The sequence below is a fragment of the Castor canadensis genome, chromosome 11, assembly GCF_047511655.1.
Source record: "Castor canadensis chromosome 11, mCasCan1.hap1v2, whole genome shotgun sequence".
NCBI classification, from domain to species: Eukaryota; Metazoa; Chordata; class Mammalia; order Rodentia; family Castoridae; genus Castor; species Castor canadensis.
The window spans coordinates 138,478,807-138,497,019 of record NC_133396.1 but is presented as its reverse complement, the minus strand read 5'-3'; the positions used below and the strand labels follow the sequence as shown (position 1 = coordinate 138,497,019).

The following is an 18,213-nucleotide window of genomic DNA, read 5'->3' as shown; positions in this document are numbered from 1 at the left end:
AAGAGTCTCAGTGCCACTATGTGCAGTGGGGATGCTGTGGGCCCTGCCTTTCAGCATTACCGTGAAGATGTCTCTTAGGGGTGAAGTCTGCGCACAGGACTTGGCTACAGACTCTGAGGGTTTCTTTTCTTTCTCTTGCACCACTTCTACTTTTCACCCTTAATGTGTTGTGGTACAAGTCTCAATTTATTGTCTAAGAAAAACAAAGGAGTGAACGGAAGAGTTAAGGGCTTGGATTCACCATAGAATAATATAGTTCATGGGTTTCATTTTAGGATCCCATAGCACTGGGGAGTGTATTCTAGGAGAGACTCACCCTATTGTGTTATGTTGATTTTTATTACCTAAGGCACTGACTTTAATACAGGATCGGTGTAGGCTTCCTCCTGATGAATAAGCACTCGAGCCCCGTCTGCCAGATCCCAGTACTGCTTTAGTGACACCGTTATTGTGCATAGTATCCATCAGGTATATTCTAACCCAAACTGAATTAAGCTGTACAGCATTGTGTTACAGGGAGGTTTCTACTTGAGAGAGTTCTGACAGGAGTTGCTTTGTGTAGTGGTAGGTTTATTTCTTTATTCAGTTAGTGGTTATTGCCAGCCTGTCCTGTGGTTGGTGCTGGAGATACAAAGGGAGTCAATTTGTCTTATGGACACATTGCTTCCATATTTGATATTCATCAGGGTTACATACTGCAGTTTACATATAATGTAGGATATTTCATTGAATTACATATTTAGAGTATGCTGTGATAAAGTGAAAATATTTATAGTAAGGAAGTTAGATTTTTTTCTAATGACGTATTTTTAAATTGGTCCATTTCTTTGTAATACTTTGAAATTCCATGACTACACTATTAAAATAGGGTAGAAATGACTTTGTGTTCAATGCAGTGTGGGGTGTAGAAATGGAGACTTTTTACAATAATACAAAAAGATTAAAAAGAAAGCTTTGCTTTCATAATCTGTAAGGGTGTAAATGTAAGCACAATAATAATTTAGCTCACATTTAACTCAGCAGGAAATTGGGTACGATTGAGTAATTCTCCACAACATATCTACTGCTACGTAAACTAATATCATGATTTATTCTTCATTAAATTGCCAGGATGCTGTTTTCTGTTGGCTACTTTTGTGTGGATGCTCTGTTTCTTCCCTCCCTCCCTCCCTCCACACATGCACACACATTCATCTTACTCTTCTCTCAGGGTGAAGTTTGATGTTATAATTCTGTTAGGATGTTCTTGTGCTTAAATGAATAATTAAAAAGTAGTACTTTTTGGTTTAAGCTGTAATGTTGCTAAAAACAACAGGAGTCAGGATTCAATTAACCAATTTACAGAATATCATGAAATAAATTACAGAATCCTTAAGGGTGAATGATAATTACATTTTCTGGAAAACAAAAGAAAGTTATAATTCTGACAAAGTACTGACAACCCAGCTGCACTGAGATCTTAAAGAAGTTTGTCTTTCTAACATCTTGTGGTATTCAGTGCATAGATATTTTTGTCATCATTGCCTCAACTTCAAAGCAAAACATGGACCCCTGCCTTCTTTAGGAAGCAGATATGAAAACTATACTTAATACAGAAATGACAAGCTCATGCATATGCGGAGGAAGCAAAATTCCCTGACTATAACATATTTTTCAAAATAATCACGAAGGAACGCGTGTTAAAGCACAGGAATGTGGGTACATCTGGAAAGCTTTTAAGACATCTTGGAAGCACAATGAAGAATTGCCAAAATTATGAACAAATTCCATGTGGCCAGTTGCATTGGTGATCTTGAGTTGTCCAAGAGCAGAAAAACCTCTCAAAGTGCAGCAGATGCAGTGCCTTACCTTGGAATCCGTTTAGCAGCTGAGCAGAGCTCTTTCATGAAATGCTGAGGGTCAGTTGCTGATACCTTCCATGTTCCTTCTGCAGCAGTAAAGCCAGCGAGTATTATTGAGCACCTTTTTCTCAACACACAGAGGATTCTGTTCGGAAATGCCAGGGAATAGCAGGTAGTTGACATTGCATAGATACCACAATAGAATTTAGCACTTTTAATTTGCTCAAGGGTATGGGAAGAACATAATTGAAAGATCAGTAAAAGGGAAATGATAGCCTAAACATTCTCCAACAAGAATGATTGAAGAAATGGGAGAGATTTTCATTTTGAAAACTTTTTTTTTTTTTAAATGAAGATGAGGCGTCACTATGTTGCCCCAGCTGACCTTAACTCCTGGGTTCAGCCGATCCTTCTGTGTTAGCCTGTGGAGTAGGCCAATTTCATTTTGAATTAAATTTGCTCGCCATATCCCCCTTTCTTCAGGGTACCATTATTGTGGCTGCCTACCACACTTAAAACTTCAAGACAGTTTAGCACTTTTAATTTGCCAAAGGGAAAGGGAAGAACATATTTGAAAGGCTCAGTGAAAGGGAAATGGTAGCCTAAACATTTAAGTTTGCAGGAGCTGCAAAATCTAAATAAGATGTATTTAATAAGGATCTACAATATGAAAAAGCACGTTAACTTTTTAAAAGTTACGTTTCATATTGTCTCTGAGATTGAAAAATTATGTTATTCCATTGCACTGTAAGTAGTGTAAAATCAAATCTTCATGATTCTTTTTACCTTTTTTTTTGGGGGGGGGGGCGGGTACTGATATGTGAACTCTGGGTCTACACCTTGAGCCACTCCACCAGCCCTTTTTTGTCATGGGGTTTTTTGAGATAGGGTCTCGTGAACTATTTGCCTGAGCTGGTTTCAAGCTCTGATCCTCCTGCTCTCTGCCTCCTGAGTAACTAGAATTACAGGCATGAGCCACCAGTGCCCAGCTGATAGAATTTTGATAAGGTCAGGAGAAGCATCTTTTTTCTCCCTGAGAAAGATGACCAGGGTCCTACTTAGAGCTTACTGAATCCCTGCATCTAAAAATGTAGCAGATTGCAGGTGCTTTGCTAACCTGGTAATCAGTCCTTTCTTCTGTGATGATACTTGGCTTTAAATAGTTAGGAAATCATACAACTATGAGTTATGTATTTAGTATTTATTTTTGGTGCTCTTTCTTATTTGTGAAATCCACTAGTTGGAAAAAAGAGCCTGCCATATTTCCCTCTAGGTGGTTCATATGTGTAATGTTGGTTGTCATGTCACCAACTAAATATTTACTATATTGTGAAGCATGAAATTAAGTAGAGTTCATACTGATATTAACAATAAACTTTTTTCTGTCTGAGGTAAAACTTGACTCATGAAGACTTTTATTTAAGAGTATTGCTGGAGTTTCTTCAAGCACTTAAAATTTATTTTTATTGAAAGCTGCCACTTTTTGGGTTAAGCTATGCTTTGGAAATTCTTAAAATACTTGTTTTTTTTTCATGGAATTGTACAATTTGTATATATTATTTAATAAAAATAATTCAGAAACGCCAGGTGTGATGGCCCACGCCTGTAGTCTTTGCTACTTGGGAGGCTACAACAGGAGTATTGCTTGAGGCCAGGGTTTTGAAACCAGCCTGAGCAACATGGTAAGACCCATTTCAAAAAGAAAAAAATGTTTAGAAAGATCTGAGAATTTTGCACTTTTGTTTGGAAGACCATTGATCCCTCAGATACCCTATCTCTGTTTTAAAAAAAAAGTAGAAGTATTAATAAAATTAATGCTGTATTCAAATATTGCATAGCCTTTTCATTTTTTTTTAGATATGATTCATATTTCATACACCCGTCACCAGCTAAAGAGACTTTTTTTGGCTAATGGGCTAAATTTATTAATTAGTGCCTTATTTATATAAATACTCCTGAATAAGTACTGATTATAAATTATATTATCATATTTAGCAGTTCCATTTAATAACAGATCTGACATTTCCTATAGGTCAAGTAATATTCTAAAAACACTTACATCATGCCTTTACAAAGCCACTTAGGTAGGTACCATGTGATTCCCATTTTTTTAGATGGAGAAACTATGATACAGAAAGTAAGCATTCCTAAAGCTAAGCAGTAGTGTACAATCAGGATTCAAACAAACCCAAACCGTGCAACTCCAGAGTCCTTGCTTTTTATCATTATTTTGTTTTACTTAAAGACTTTGCTTGTTGGTTTGTTTGAAATGCTTTCACCGTGAAGTCCCAGCTGGCCTCTAAATCTTGATCTTGTACCTCAGCCTCTTGAGTGCTGGGATTACACGTGGGTGCCACCATGTCTTGCTACTTAAGAGAATTTTAATGATGAGATGGAGTAGGAAAGAAACTGGAGCCTAATTTGAGAAGGTTATTGACCTCATTATTGGTGACAACAATTCGTTGTAACTTTTATTGCACAACATAGCATTTGTTTGAAATAAGATTTGTTTTGAAAATGTGTCCGCATGTCTTATCATAGTTAACAATGTCACAGTAACTTTTTAAATACTAATGGAATGTTCCCTTTTTAATAAGGAAGTTGTAAAAGAGATTATTTTTTCACTAATATATGTATTAAGTATAGATTTCATTTTTCCCTCAGACATACAAAGAAAAATCATAATACATTTTAATGCTTAGATTGTAATTAAACATGGGAATAAAATATAAAACTCTCAGTATTCTCAAGACAGTTAAGCTTATAATTGTTTTGGCTTTATAATAAGACAGTGATGCTGTTCCCTTACATACATTTGAGAATACTTCCACCTCATTCCTTATGAAGTGACCAGCTTTCTGAGCCTATATTATATCAAGTATAAATGACCATTGGTAACTTAAAAGACCTCATCATTTGTATATCTTAGGAAACTCAATTTTTAGCTCTACAACTGTTGGTTAATTAGTCTTTTACTTTCTAGTTAAAAAATGGTGGCTGTTTTGTTTAACTGAATTCTAAAGGATGTTTTTATGATATTTATGAGAAATGGTGCTACAGTCATATAGATTTATTTTCATTCAGATTGTGCTTGTATTTGTTTTAATAAAATCTAAGTTAATCTCCTTGTGTTTTTAGCATATCTAGTTTAGCATAGACAGTTGAGGGTAGGTCTCTAACAAATGAGTGAGTATTTCTTCAGAGTTCTCAATTGGCACATGCTTCCTCAGGTCTAATTTTTTACTTGTCTTGTAGTTAGAGTTATGATCAGGTTCTAGATCATAACTTAGCCATAAGAAGGAATCATATCAGCATGATTTGTGGGAACAAAAGGCTGAATTATCAAAGGGTTTGAACAAATATAGGCATTCCCTAGTGATTCTGGGTGAAAGACCATTTGTATATTTTAACCTATCCACTTTTAGTTCATTGACATATACTCCTAATTCCTGCTTTGGTACTTTCTGATAGCTCCTCCTTTTAAAAATTGATACGTGATTCTTAATGAAGTGTTAATGACTAACAAAATGAACTCTATGTGTGAACTCATTTAGGTTGAAGTTATTAAATAATGCAATTTAACTTTAGGTGTACAATAAGAAATCAGCCCTGTCAACTTTGGGGCGCCTTGAGTTGAATGCGTATCATCCCTAGTAAAGAGGATCCCTTTGAATACCCTGTCAAAAGTGTTCGTAGGAGTATCTGCGTTTGTATCACATTCCATTGCAGGTCATTAAAGACAAACAAAGCCCGAGAGTCAAAGTGTAATGTTATTTGTATCCTGTTTTTTACAGTGAACACCCGCTCAAAACCACTGAGATTTTTTTGTTTTAATAAATATTAAGTGATGTAAGAAAGTTGACAAAGGTTCAAAATTGGGAGTCACTGTAATCGAAGTAGAACTGTGTGCTCTAGGAAACATTCCCTTCCAGCTCCACAGTTCACAGCCAGAGCCCTCTGCCATCTGTAGGGCCCAGGAGGGTCTTGTCTTCTGTGCCTGTGTTAAACCCTGCCCTTGCCAAGAGCTTCATTAGTGGGTTTTCTCTTGTTGCTGCTCTATGAACAGTCCTTTGGCTATAGTGTTTAGAAGCTGTCTTAGTTCCTAAGGCTGCAGTAACAAAAGAACAAGAAAGTAGATGAGTTAAACAACAGGGGCTTATTTTCCCACAGCCACGAAGGCCCAAAGTTAGGAGACAAGATGTGGGCAGGGCCCTCCTCCCGTTCCCTTTGAAGGCATGGGGGAAGCCATTCCTTGTTTCCGCTAGCCTCTGGTGGCTCCAGGTGTTCCATAGCTTATGGTGAATCTGTGCTCACATTGCTGCCTCCTTTCTCTCCACGTGTCACCTCTGCTCATATAAGGACATTTTAAATTTGGATTTAGGGTTCACTGAGATAATCCAGCAGACACTTCTCAGAATTCTTTATTTAATCACATCTTCTGCCAAATAAGGTGACGTCCATTCTTTTCTACTATATATAGTGATATTATTACAGGGGTTAGGATGTACACCTTTTTCAGGGCCCATCATTTAGCTTACTACAGAAGCCAAAATACCAGAATCCCTACTGAATTTAGTCATGTTCACATAACAAGAATTCGGTCAGTGACAGACCACACATGAAATGGTGGTCCCATAAGGTTATAATGGAACTGAAAAATTCCTGTTGCCTGATGAGATCATATTCACAGTGCAATGCTCTACTTGTGTGTGTGTGGTGATACTGGTGTAAGCAAACGTATGCTGCTAGTCATATAAAAGTTTAGCGATATAATTACACACAGTGTAATATACGCAATAATAAATGTTAACGGCTTATGTGTTTACTCTACTATGGTTTTTACCATTGTTTTAGAGTTACTGCCTACTTAATTAAGAAAAATAGCCAGAAACAGTGGCTCATATCTATAATCTAGTTACCTGAGAGGTGGAGATCAGGGAAATCATGGTTTAAGGCCAGCCTGGGCAAAAAGTTTGTGACCCCATTTCCACCAATGGAGGGGGACGCAGTAGTGCATGCCTCCCATCCGAACTATGTAGGAAAGCATGAATAGGAGGATAACTCTCCAGTCAGCCTGGGCATCAAGTGAAATACCATTTCAAGAAATAACCAACACACTGGCAGAGTGTTTCAAGTAGAAGCAAGTGCAAGGCCCTGAGTTCAAACCCCAGTATCATCAAATATAGATATATATGTATATTACAAAGTAGTATACTATGTTAGGCCAGCACCCTAACTCATAACTTAGCTTGGCTTTTGGTTGCATCATTTCTTCTTGGCCTTGATTTAATCCTCTGTTGTTTTGTTCATCATAGCGTTAGCAAAAATAGGGGACACGGCATGTGTGCACCCCCACTCCCCACAGCCTACATGTGTGGATGGCTGTGCCATCTCTTTTTGTATAGGTATACTTCATGATGTTTGCACAATGACAAAATTGCCTAAGGATGCATTTCTCAGAGCATGACTGTGAAAGTTTTGTATCAGTAGCAGTGTGTGTATTCCGAAATAGGTAGAACCTCCAGAGTACAATATGGATTAGTAGGTTTCATGGAGCAGAATGTTCATCTATAAAGTTTCTAATTGCACATTGCAGTTAACCTTTTAGAAAGTCTCTCTTGTTGAAATCTGGTGTAGTATCAAAGAAATAGATCTGTAACTATTTGAATAGTCAATCTTCCTTTTTCTAGCTACATATCTGCTTGGGTCAGATTTTTCCCTGTATTTCAATGAAAACAACATACTGTAACAGACTGAATATAGTTGTAGAGAAGAGAATCCAGCTATTTCTGTTATGTCAGAAATTAAAGACATTTGCAAGAATGCAAAGCAGTACTGTTCTTCTCACTATTTTTAGTAGCTTTTTCTTTATTTGGTTTTTTTGATAATGGATCTTGCTATATAGCCTACTCTGGCTGTCTTTGAACTCATTATCCTCCTGCCTCTGCCTTCTTACAGGTTTGTGCTCCTATGCCCAGCTCAGAAAGTTGTTTTTTTTTTTTTTAAATGCAACAATGTTACATGGAATGAGTTTATTGTTACTTTTAAAGGAAGTAATGAAATTTTTATTTTTAATTTGTAATACAATTAACCTGATATAAGAAACATGAGCAAAAATGCATTTAGTTCTCTGTAATATTTAAGAGTACAAGAGGTTCTAAGATAAATCTGAGAATTTCTATGTCAGAGGAAGGATTCCACATGTTCTTTTATTTTCTTGATTTATTTACAGTTTCGTGTGAAAAGTTACTTTCCTATGAAGAACAAGGTACTGTCAGGATTTAACAGTGAAAGCTAGGCACACACTTTTAATCTTAGCACTCTGGAGACTGAGGCAGGAGGATCTTGAGTTGAAGGCAAGCCTGGGCTACACAGCAAGATCCTATCTCCAAAAAAAAAGAATGGAAATTAACTTTTTTTCCTTTCTTTTTAAAAAAAAGTTACACAACCAGTTATAGGTTCATGAATGAGAAACATCTATTTCATATTCTTCTTATGATAAGTATTTTTCACTGAAATTCATAAACACCGTATGCATGATTTACTAAGGCTTTGTAAAACGGCTGGAAATACACTCTAACAACCATCTGATAAAATGGAAAACTGAACAAAATTTGTGCTCAGATGAGTGATTCTCTGAAGGAATAATGGTGCAAATGAGTTATCAAAGTGAAATCATTAAAAACAAAACATGTTTGGGTTTTTATTGAATCTTAATTGTAGGTTTTATGTATTTTCTTTTGTAAGCTGAGTTAAAAGAAAATTGCCTAACTAAATTTTTGGAGGCCAGTGTTGTAGGACATATATTGTATCATAATTTATTTTTCACATAAAAGCGACTGTTCATTTTTTTCAGCACTAACATACATGCTTTCCTCATGTAGGAGAATATATAAAAAACTGGAGGCCACGATACTTCCTTCTGAAGACAGATGGCTCATTCATAGGATATAAAGAGAAACCTCAAGATGTGGATTTACCTTATCCCCTCAACAACTTTTCAGTGGCAAGTAAGTTAATTATTTTTGTTGATTCACTTTATTTATTTGCATGCTTTTGTGTCAAATATGTTAGGCTATCTGAAAAGTCAGTGGAAAAGTTTGAGTTTCTACTTAATAGTAGAGAGATTTTCATTTTTTTTTAATGTAATTTTGGTGGTGCTGGGGAATGAACCCAGGGCCTTGTGCATGCTAGGCAAGAACTCTACCACTTAGCTACATCCACAGCCCTTGCAGTTTTGATAGAAGTTTCAATTCCTTAGCATAGGGGCTATCCAGAATATACAGTCTTACACAGTGAATTACAGTTTACCATTTTAACATTTCTCTGATGTAGAATTGGAATGTGATAAATATTCCCCAAGTATGTACTTCAAGATTTTCTTTATAAAATATAAACAAAAACCTTTGAATTTGATTGCTTGATTGAACTTGGTTGTAAGATGTTACAATACTTAGTACATTCCTAGTCAGTTTCCTATAATTTAAGGTCATTTGATTGAATGATGAGAAACAAGTGATTTACATTAGAAATCATCTTCTGGGGAGATTTTATGTTTGTGGCTAAATTTTTGTTTGTTATAAAAATCTAAAAAATGATAATTTATTTAGAAATGTTGCATTTGTTTAAATGTAGCATAAAATAAACTGAAAGGTGACTGATAAAGATAATAATAAGAATTGTTATTATTATTATTATTATTATTATTATTATACTATGACCAGGCTTTTCAGAGTGCTCAGATCTAGTGACTCATTTGTGAAAGGATCCTTATGTATTAATTCAGGAGTAAAGCATTTTAAAGTTAACATCAATTTGTATTCTAAAATTAACTTAAAATCAGTTCACATTAGAGCTAATTAGAGTCTGTGTCATTCAGATGAAAATTTTAATGAAACAACCTCCTTAATTTTAAGTTTTGGTTGTACTATCTGTTAGCCACATTTGAAAAAGATATGAAGAAAAATTGAAGCCAAAAAACAGAGTTAAATAACAATAAAAAAACTCCTAAGAAGACAACATTGCTTGAATTATAAAATTGATTTTCTAATTTAAGAGTCCATCTTTTTTTTTTTTTTTTCTGTTTTCAAAGATAAACCAAAGGGCTTGTGGAATTATTTGGGTTCAAATGATAAGGATAAGGATACTAGCTTAAAATGAAAACCATCTATGTTTTTATGAATGGATTTTCATGCAAGGGTTTTTCCTTTTTATTTTGTTTATTTATTATTATATTATTGTTGTATTAGGGATACATTGTGACATTTACAGAAGTCCTTACTGCATATCATAGTGAATTTAACCCCTCCATCATTCTCCTTTATCCCCCCCTTCTCTCCATTCCTGAAATAGTTTCAATATATCTCTTTCCATTTTCATACATGAGTACATAATATTTCCACAACATTAAAAAAAAATGAGACCTCTATCATGTACTACATTAGTTAAAGGAAAACATCTTTTTTTCTCCACCAAAATGCCTATTATATATTAATGGCTTTGTTTCAGTAGGAAATTGCTTTTTGAATCTTCTTGCCAATTGAAATAGTATGTTACATTTTGTATTGATTTAAGAACACATTTTCATTCTAAGAGTTTTGGTTGAAAACCTGTGTTAAGGTGATAGAAATTATCCTTTAAACCGTTAATAGCATACATTAGCATGTCATCCCTAAAGCCAGTATAGTTTCTTTGTCCATTTTATAAGCAATTCTATTGGCTTGTCTGAAATGATTTTAAAAGTACAGAATTCCTGTATCTGCTGATCAAAATGCAGCATTTTTTGACCTTATGAAATTTCACACCCCAACAAGTTTTAAAGACATACTGTATGTCACAGTCTGCCAACATCTGCTCCAACACTTCCACTGGCAGAGGCTGAAATAGATGCTGTACTCTTGGGGAGAGATACTATTTGGTGACTGACAGCTTATCCACAAAACAATTATTAGTTGACATCTGTAATCTTTACTTGTATAACCAAGTACTTGTTGGTACTTGCCTTAAACTAACAAGTAAAGTTGTAGGTTGGTCAACTCCTTAGTTTTTAGGAATATCACTAATCTGGATCCTAAAGGAAATAAATTATTTTAAATTTATTGTTCTGAAGGCTTAAATAATAATTACCTAAGGAAATAATGAGTCTAGTGATGAAATGGCAGGAGTTAAATTTCAACTTTGGTACAAGTTATGATTATGACCTTAGGCAGGTCATTCTCTAAAACTCTGTTAATGTTCTTCATCAGTAGAACAGAAACGTGAATTTAGGGTAACAAAGAATATTTTTATGAGGCATTAAGGGAAGATCTTTTTAAAAAGATCATTTTAAGGTTATGTAATTCAAGTTTCTGCCAAGAAGGCAGAGTAAGAGGATCTCAGAGTGAGGTCAGCCTAGACAAAAGCACGAGACCCTATCTAAAAAAATACAAACTAAGGAAAAGTGGGTTGGGAACATGACTCAAGCTGTAGAGTGCGAGACCTGTGTTCAAACTAGTAGCATCAAGAAGAAAAAGATCATTTTATTAAAGTAATTAGGGAAATGTTATATATGCATAATACCCCTCTGATACTTAGAATTTGAATTCCCTTTATTCTTTTTGGTGGTACTGGGGTTTAAAATCAGAGCCTTTCACTTGCCAGGCAGGTACTATACCACTTGAGCCATGCCCCCAGCCCTTTTTTGCTTCACTTATTTTTCAAATAGGGTCTCACATTTTTTGTTCAGGTCGGCTTTATACCATCATAATCCTCCTACCTCTACCTCTTGCACAGCTAGCACCACAGTCATGTGCCACTCTGTCTGACTTGTTTTTGAGATAAGGTCTTACTAACTTTTTTCCCAGGTTTGCCTTGAACTACGATCCTCCCAATCTCTGCCTCCCACATAGCTGGGATTACAGATGTGTACCATCACCTCTGACCTTTATGCTTAGGTTTGATGAAGAGGTGGATAACCATGTGGAAGTGTGATTGGAAAAAGGGGTATAATCTAACGGTAATAAATCAGGGGCAGGGGAGAGGAGAGAGGGACTTAGCTAGCAAGGTCTATGTGTTCACATTCTTCTCTTCTGTGTCTTCATGTCCTTAGAGATAAAGATGTTTCTTTCCTCTAGGAACAGGGAGGGTACCTTTTGAATAATGAACTTAAGACTTGCTCCAAGGGAAAGCAAAAAATCTTTCCTAGGTATTACGACCTGCTTAGGGGGAATGGGCAGGAGGTAGGGAGAGTAGGAGAGTAGCCTTCCGGCTTCTCCTGTTTTCTGAAATACCAAGGGCCCGTATTGGGGAGGAGTATGTGCTGAACGCCATCATTAAGTCTAGTAGACATTTTTTAGTTCTTATTTTTTCTGGGTTTACATCTGGGCTGCATTTTATTCTGTTGATTACCATCTCCTTCTTGGGATGATCTCTCCTATTGTGTTGTGGGATCTTTCTCTCTCCTGGTTTTTCTTCCTTACATAACACATACTTTTGGTATTTAACAAAACTCTGGCCAAGGACTCTTGGCACTTTTTACCTTCTCCCAGGTGGTCACGTTGACTTCTACGGTTTCAGTTACAGCCCACATGCAGCTTCCTCCCAGACTTACATATCATCAGGCCAGGCTGCCCTCTTGAGCAGTAGGTTACTACATTAACATGGCTGCACTACATCACTTACTCTAGATGCTTCTTGGATTCAACATGTCCTAAATTGAACTCGAGATAATTTTGTTTATTTCTTCCCTTGTATTCAATATCTCAGTTCTGTCTCTGCCTGAGCAGCAACCTGGCTCCATCCCATGCCTTTTCTTGGCCTTCTCATCTTTACCCCACTCCTCATCTATTCCTTTAACCTATTATATCTTTTCCTGTAATCATCCTGGAATGAGCCCTCATCTTCTCTGCTGTAGATTCTTAACTAGAATCTCCGCCTCTAGTTTGTACCACTCATGTTCTTCCTTCACATGGCTGTCAAAATGATCTTTCTAAAATTACATCTTAACTATGCCATTTGCCTTTGAAGGCCCTGTCTTGGATCTTCATTGCCTACTGGATAACGTCCAGCTTCTTAATATATCATACAAAGATCTCTTCAATCTGGCCTCTCGTTTCAACTCTTGCTTCATGTCTCTTCTGTTTTGCAAGTGTGCTTCAACAGTACTGAACTGTTTATAATTCCCTTTGCTTCTTTTCTGCACTTAGCTTTGTTTATGCCCTTATCTCTGCTTGGGATGTCCTTCTTGCTTCTTTTCTGCACTTAGCTTTGTTTATGCCCTTATCTCTGCTTGGGATGTCCTTCTATCTTTTATTTGCTTGGATAATTTTCTTCCAAACCAGATTTAATTCACATTTAAATTTCTGTCCCCATTCCTTCTAAATTATTCCCCTATATCTTTCCCAAAACTCTTACCTTTGCTATCACATTGTTTCTTGGTTATCTTCTTCATGTATATATATTACCCAATCATCTATGAGTTGTTTTAGGGGAAAGAGCTTATTCTTATCTTACATCATCTAGTGCCTACATATTATAGCTTATTAACTATTCTTGAGTGAATGTCTGAAAACATCTAGTCCAAATTTCTCCTTTTTAGAAGAGGCCTTTGGAAAGTGAGTGGTTTATTGAAAGCAATGGTAGTTAAGTATCAGTATTAAAACATTGTGTTAATCAGCTTTCAAATACCCAAGGTAATCAGTCAACAAAGACAAAAGGTTTCCAGGCATGGTGGTACATGCCTGTAGTCCCAGGAGTTGGGAAACTAAAGCAGGAAGATCATGAATGCAAAGCCAGCATGGGATGCATAGTGAGTTAAATGTGAGCCTGGGCTGCATAGTAAGACCCTGTCTTAAAACAACAATAACAATAACAAAAAGGGAAGAAGTGGGGAGAGGAGTGAAAGAGAGAAGGTTTGTTTATTTCCTAGTTTTGGAGGTTTCCTTTTCATGATTGGTTGGCCCCATTGCTTTTGGGCCTGTGGTGAGGCAATAAATTACATCATGGTAGGAGCACATGGAGGATTAAAACCATTTACCTCAAATCCAGGGAGCAAAAAAAGAGAATGGAAAGGACTAGGATCCCATAGCCTCCTTCAAGGACACTCCCCACAGTGACCTAAAGACCTCTTACCAGGTCCCACTATTAAAGGTTCCAAGAGCTCCAAGTTGAGAGCCAAGCATCTAACACATGGGCCTTTGGGGGGACAAACTATAGATTTATCATAGATTTAGAGGGATGAGACGTGATTTCAGAAATTTAGAAAAGGTTTCTTCAAAGTACAGTTCTAACGAGAACTGTGGCTTGATATGTTTCTAATGATTATAGATTGAGATCATTTGTGCACAGAAAATACATTTTGGATTGAAAACTAATGTAGGATACACACATTGTCTCAAGGTTGTGCTTGAAGATACTTTGAGCAAGTAGGTTTTCTCCCTAGTCATGTGGTCTCTTTAACATTTGAAAGTTACCATCTTTTCACTGAATCCCTAGTTTGCTTAACTATAAAATGGGAAATAATTCCTCTGTGAAAGACTGGAGCATTTGTCCAGTGATCTTTGGGCTCATCCTGTTTCTAGAAGTTTCCTTCTTATTCTTTGTGGAGGCATGCTGGCTCATGTCACAAGAAGCACCTCTTAGAATTCTACCTTATTTTGTACTGGAAATAAATATTGACCCACCCTAAAAATACCCCTTTTTTCTCTGAAGCATTTCTCTAATCTCTTTTATAAAAAAGATCTAGGACAAATTTTAAAAATAAAATGTTTTCTCTCTAACCTGTTTTTGTCCTCTCTCTGAAAGAAAGTAAGGAAATCATCTTTGTCTCTGAGTAAGTGTTAGACTCAGAGATTTCAGGTGTGTAGAAAAATCAGTTCATTCTTACTAATGTTTTCACTGGAGGGAGAAAGAAAAAGCTTATGACTTTCTCTTACTTTCTTAGTCTTACTTAATATATAATATAACCTAGAGTAATAACCTTGCACACTTAGAAAACTAGGAACTATGCAAATATGTATGGACTATGAGAGAGTAGAATAACTCACTGTTAAATACGTACTGATCGTTATAGCTTGTTATAGCCCTACTGCATATTGAAAAGGTCACATAATACAGTCTTATGTGCAGGACTTTGATAACGTCACTTGACACTCCATCCTGTCCCAGATGACAAGTAGTCACAACACAGGGATTAATTCCCAAAATCAAATCACAAGAAATAAATGATATAGGAATTGAGTAGAAGTGAACTTTAAATGTAAGCGAGGGTGACTAAGTAAGACTTTATGATAGTAACATGAGCCCTGAAAGATAGGTTGTACAGATGGAAGCTCTTTGTCAGGAGGTTAACAACATAAGCAAACATTTAAAGGTAGGATTAATAAGTAGCTTGTTTTGTGAGTCCTATAGGTAATATCTTAAACAGAGAATTTATGTTGGAGGGAAAAAATAATAGTTGTAATGATTTAGGAAGGTTTTGAACACCAATCTGATATTTTTAATGAAAACCAATTGGAAAGCATCAGATGGTTTTGAGCTTTGGGTGTCCAAATCAGTATTTGATTTGAAAAGAAAGGACCTATGGCAGTGGAAGGAATACTTCCTCAGACAAATAGGCTGTCAGACAGGAGCTGTCAGAAGGAATTGTCTACTGTTCCTCCCTTTAGACACTCATGCAGTTCTTCATCAATCCCTACATTATTTTCAGTCTACTCATTGATCTCTTACTTTCAAATATTCTCTTTTTTGAAATACTTGGAAGCAACACGTAAAGTAGATTTAGCTTCAGAAAAAGTTCCTTTGCAAATACCATCTCATCACTCAAAGAAATGTCAGTTTGTCTCCACTTTTAATATCGGGAAGCTGAATTACTATTTTATTGACATAAACATGTGCCAAATCATAATCATAATGATGTTCATATGCCCTGTATCTTTTTCACTATTCCTCTTTCTATTACATCTTAGTGTTCCATACATTTTCTTTTTGCAGTATTGGGAATTGAACTCAGGGCCTCCTTATACATGCCAGCCAAGCAGTCTATCACCGATCTCCCACCCCCAAACCTCCATACATGTTCTTCTTGACCTAAATGCTTCATTATGATAGGTTCAATGACATACAGAATTCCTAACCCTCTTTTTTATTTTGAGTGATACTGTAGAACATTTTATGGACTTAATTATTTGAAGATTTGATGCTTTTATATTACTAATTGTAAATAGACTTTTAGTTAAATGGAAAGTTAAAGTCTGGTAGTAAGTGTACCTCAGTATAAGGGATAAATGCCTTACTTAAAAATTCATAGTAAAGTGACTTATTGTAAATTTAGTCAAATTTACTCACAGCCTTCATTATTATAAGTGCTGTTATATTCATTAATTTGCAGAACTTAACTTATAAACCAAATTTAGAGTTGAGAATGGAGAAAATCTTTATAAAAATCACTAAAATGAGGTTGCTTTTTAGAAAGCTACAATGTAACTAAGACACTGTAGTGAGTCATCTGTTTCCTTTCCCTCATTTAAGTCATTCTTCAACTTGATAAGAAAAAGTGTGGTCACATTTTATTGGAAATGATAGTATCAGTCTTGAGTTTCAAATCTAGCTTTCTGCATCTCAGAAAGGCTTTATCATTGTCCTTTATAAGCATGAATGTACTTAGGTGTGTCATTTGAATTTCCTGTTAAATAATTCTCCATTTTTAATACTTCATTATAACCCTGCAAATGATCTGCTCAGATTTCTATTTTAGAGCTTATATTTTCTCTTACAGCTTCTGTGATCTCTTACCCTCTTTCCGAAGGATTTCTCAGGCAGTCTTTTTAGTTACAGTCTTTATTTTCTGAGTCCCATTTATCAGAAAACAAAGGAATATGGAAACTTACATAAAATCAAAGGGATCAGTATTTACTCATTTCAGATTTTCTCCATGGCATTAATGAGTATTTCTCCAGTACTGGAAGACTGTTGGACTTGAGAGCCAGAAGACCTGAATGTGAGTCTTGGTTCTACTTTTTTTTTTTTTCCTAGCAGTGTGACCTTGGAAAAATCACATAACTTCTCGTTTTCATTTTTCTCATCTTTGAACAACAGGGATACTACATCTCAGGATTACAGTGACCATTAAATGAGATGATGTATGTGAACCCACTTTGTAAATTTTAAAGTGCTATGCAAGTAAGAGCATTGAGGTGTGATGGAAGATGCTCAGTAGTGGCTAATGGTGGAGCTCAGTGGTAGAGCAGTTGCCTACCATGCTCCTGGCTCTGGGTTGATCCTCAGCACTGCAAAAGAAAGAAAGAAAAAAAAAACACAACAAAAGAAGATGTTAATATTTGCTGAATTGAGGTAAATAGCAGTCATTTCCCCGGGCAGGGAATTTCTTTTTTGAGTTTTCTTTAAAGACTGAAATAGGGTGCACATTTGTGTGTGTGTGTGTGTGTGTGTGTGTGTGTAGTTTGGGGATTGATCCCAGGGCTTTCTGCATGCTAAGCAAGCATTCTACCACTGAGCTGGACCCCCAACCCTTGATACATGTTTTAAGGAGAACCCTTTACAATAATTGTAGTTAAGGCACCCACTATTGCTTGTATGGGGGGAAGGATCTCAGTTTTATTTAATGCCAGGGACTTGGATTCTAGGGGTTAGTCTTTCTTATGATTAAACAAAGTAACATAGACCCACAAAGCCTGCTACCCACAAAGCCTGCTTATGGTTCTTCAGGCAAGAAGAGAAGGCAGCACTATGGCTTGGCCCAGGGCTTTAGAGGTGGGATAGAATAGCTGGGTATGGACCAATGTCTTCAAACTCTAGCCTTTGGAAGACAAAGCTTCTGCAGGCTGAGGAGGGTCCTTGTGACTATTGCTACCTTCTTTATAGTTAGAAGTTTTATCCAAATAAAAGTAATCTTTAAGTGTTTTTCTGGCTATTCTAAGAGGATCTCTTTGTTAACCCATCCCATAGGGGGAAATTAAATTAATTCAGTTCTTTGATTACTACTTCTTTTTTGAAAGATAGAGGATGCAGTGGGTACTATTTTTAGGGGAAGGGATGCAAGGAGTGATCCACCTCAGGGGCTTGTATCAGGTGATGCCAGAATGTCAAAGAGATCCCAGCATAACCAACCTTCCTTCTTCTCCTTCATTCATTTCTTTTTCCTCCCTCCTTTCCTCTCTCCTTGCCTCATTCTTCTCTCTTCCTCACTGAACTTTTCCTCGTTTGTCCATAGCTGCTTAAGTAAAGGAACACTCTATCCATAATTATTGTCACTGAGTCATTTTTAAGTACTTTTACCTACACCTCTTTTCTTGACTTTTTTCCTTGTCTTCCCATATAACAGTCTCACACTTACTCTGTTTTGAAATTGCCTACTCTGTGTGTGTGTGTGTGTGTG

The 18,213-nt window shown here is 36.2% G+C and overlaps 1 protein-coding gene and 1 long non-coding RNA gene across 8 annotated transcripts in view; one reads left to right on the top strand and one right to left on the bottom strand.

Moving 5' to 3' along the window:
• The window catches only part of Akt3 (AKT serine/threonine kinase 3), a 286,879-nt gene that overhangs the window by 103,827 nt on the left and 164,839 nt on the right, over nucleotides 1-18,213 (top strand). For 6 of the 7 annotated variants that reach the window (XM_074048785.1, XM_074048783.1, XM_074048781.1 and 3 more), the window contains exon 3: nucleotides 8,726-8,851. In XM_074048785.1, coding sequence (XP_073904886.1) covers nucleotides 8,726-8,851 — 126 coding nt within the window. Of the gene's footprint in view, nucleotides 1-8,725; nucleotides 8,852-17,015; nucleotides 17,169-18,213 lie in introns of those variants that run through there. The other variant, XM_074048787.1, reaches the window with a different exon arrangement.
• LOC141413986 (uncharacterized) overlaps nucleotides 1-18,213 on the bottom strand; it is an 85,009-nt gene that overhangs the window by 7,034 nt on the left and 59,762 nt on the right. The window contains exon 2 of the long non-coding RNA XR_012439106.1: nucleotides 1,849-17,104. This is a non-coding gene — a long non-coding RNA (uncharacterized lncRNA). The remainder of the gene's footprint in view (nucleotides 1-1,848; nucleotides 17,105-18,213) is intronic.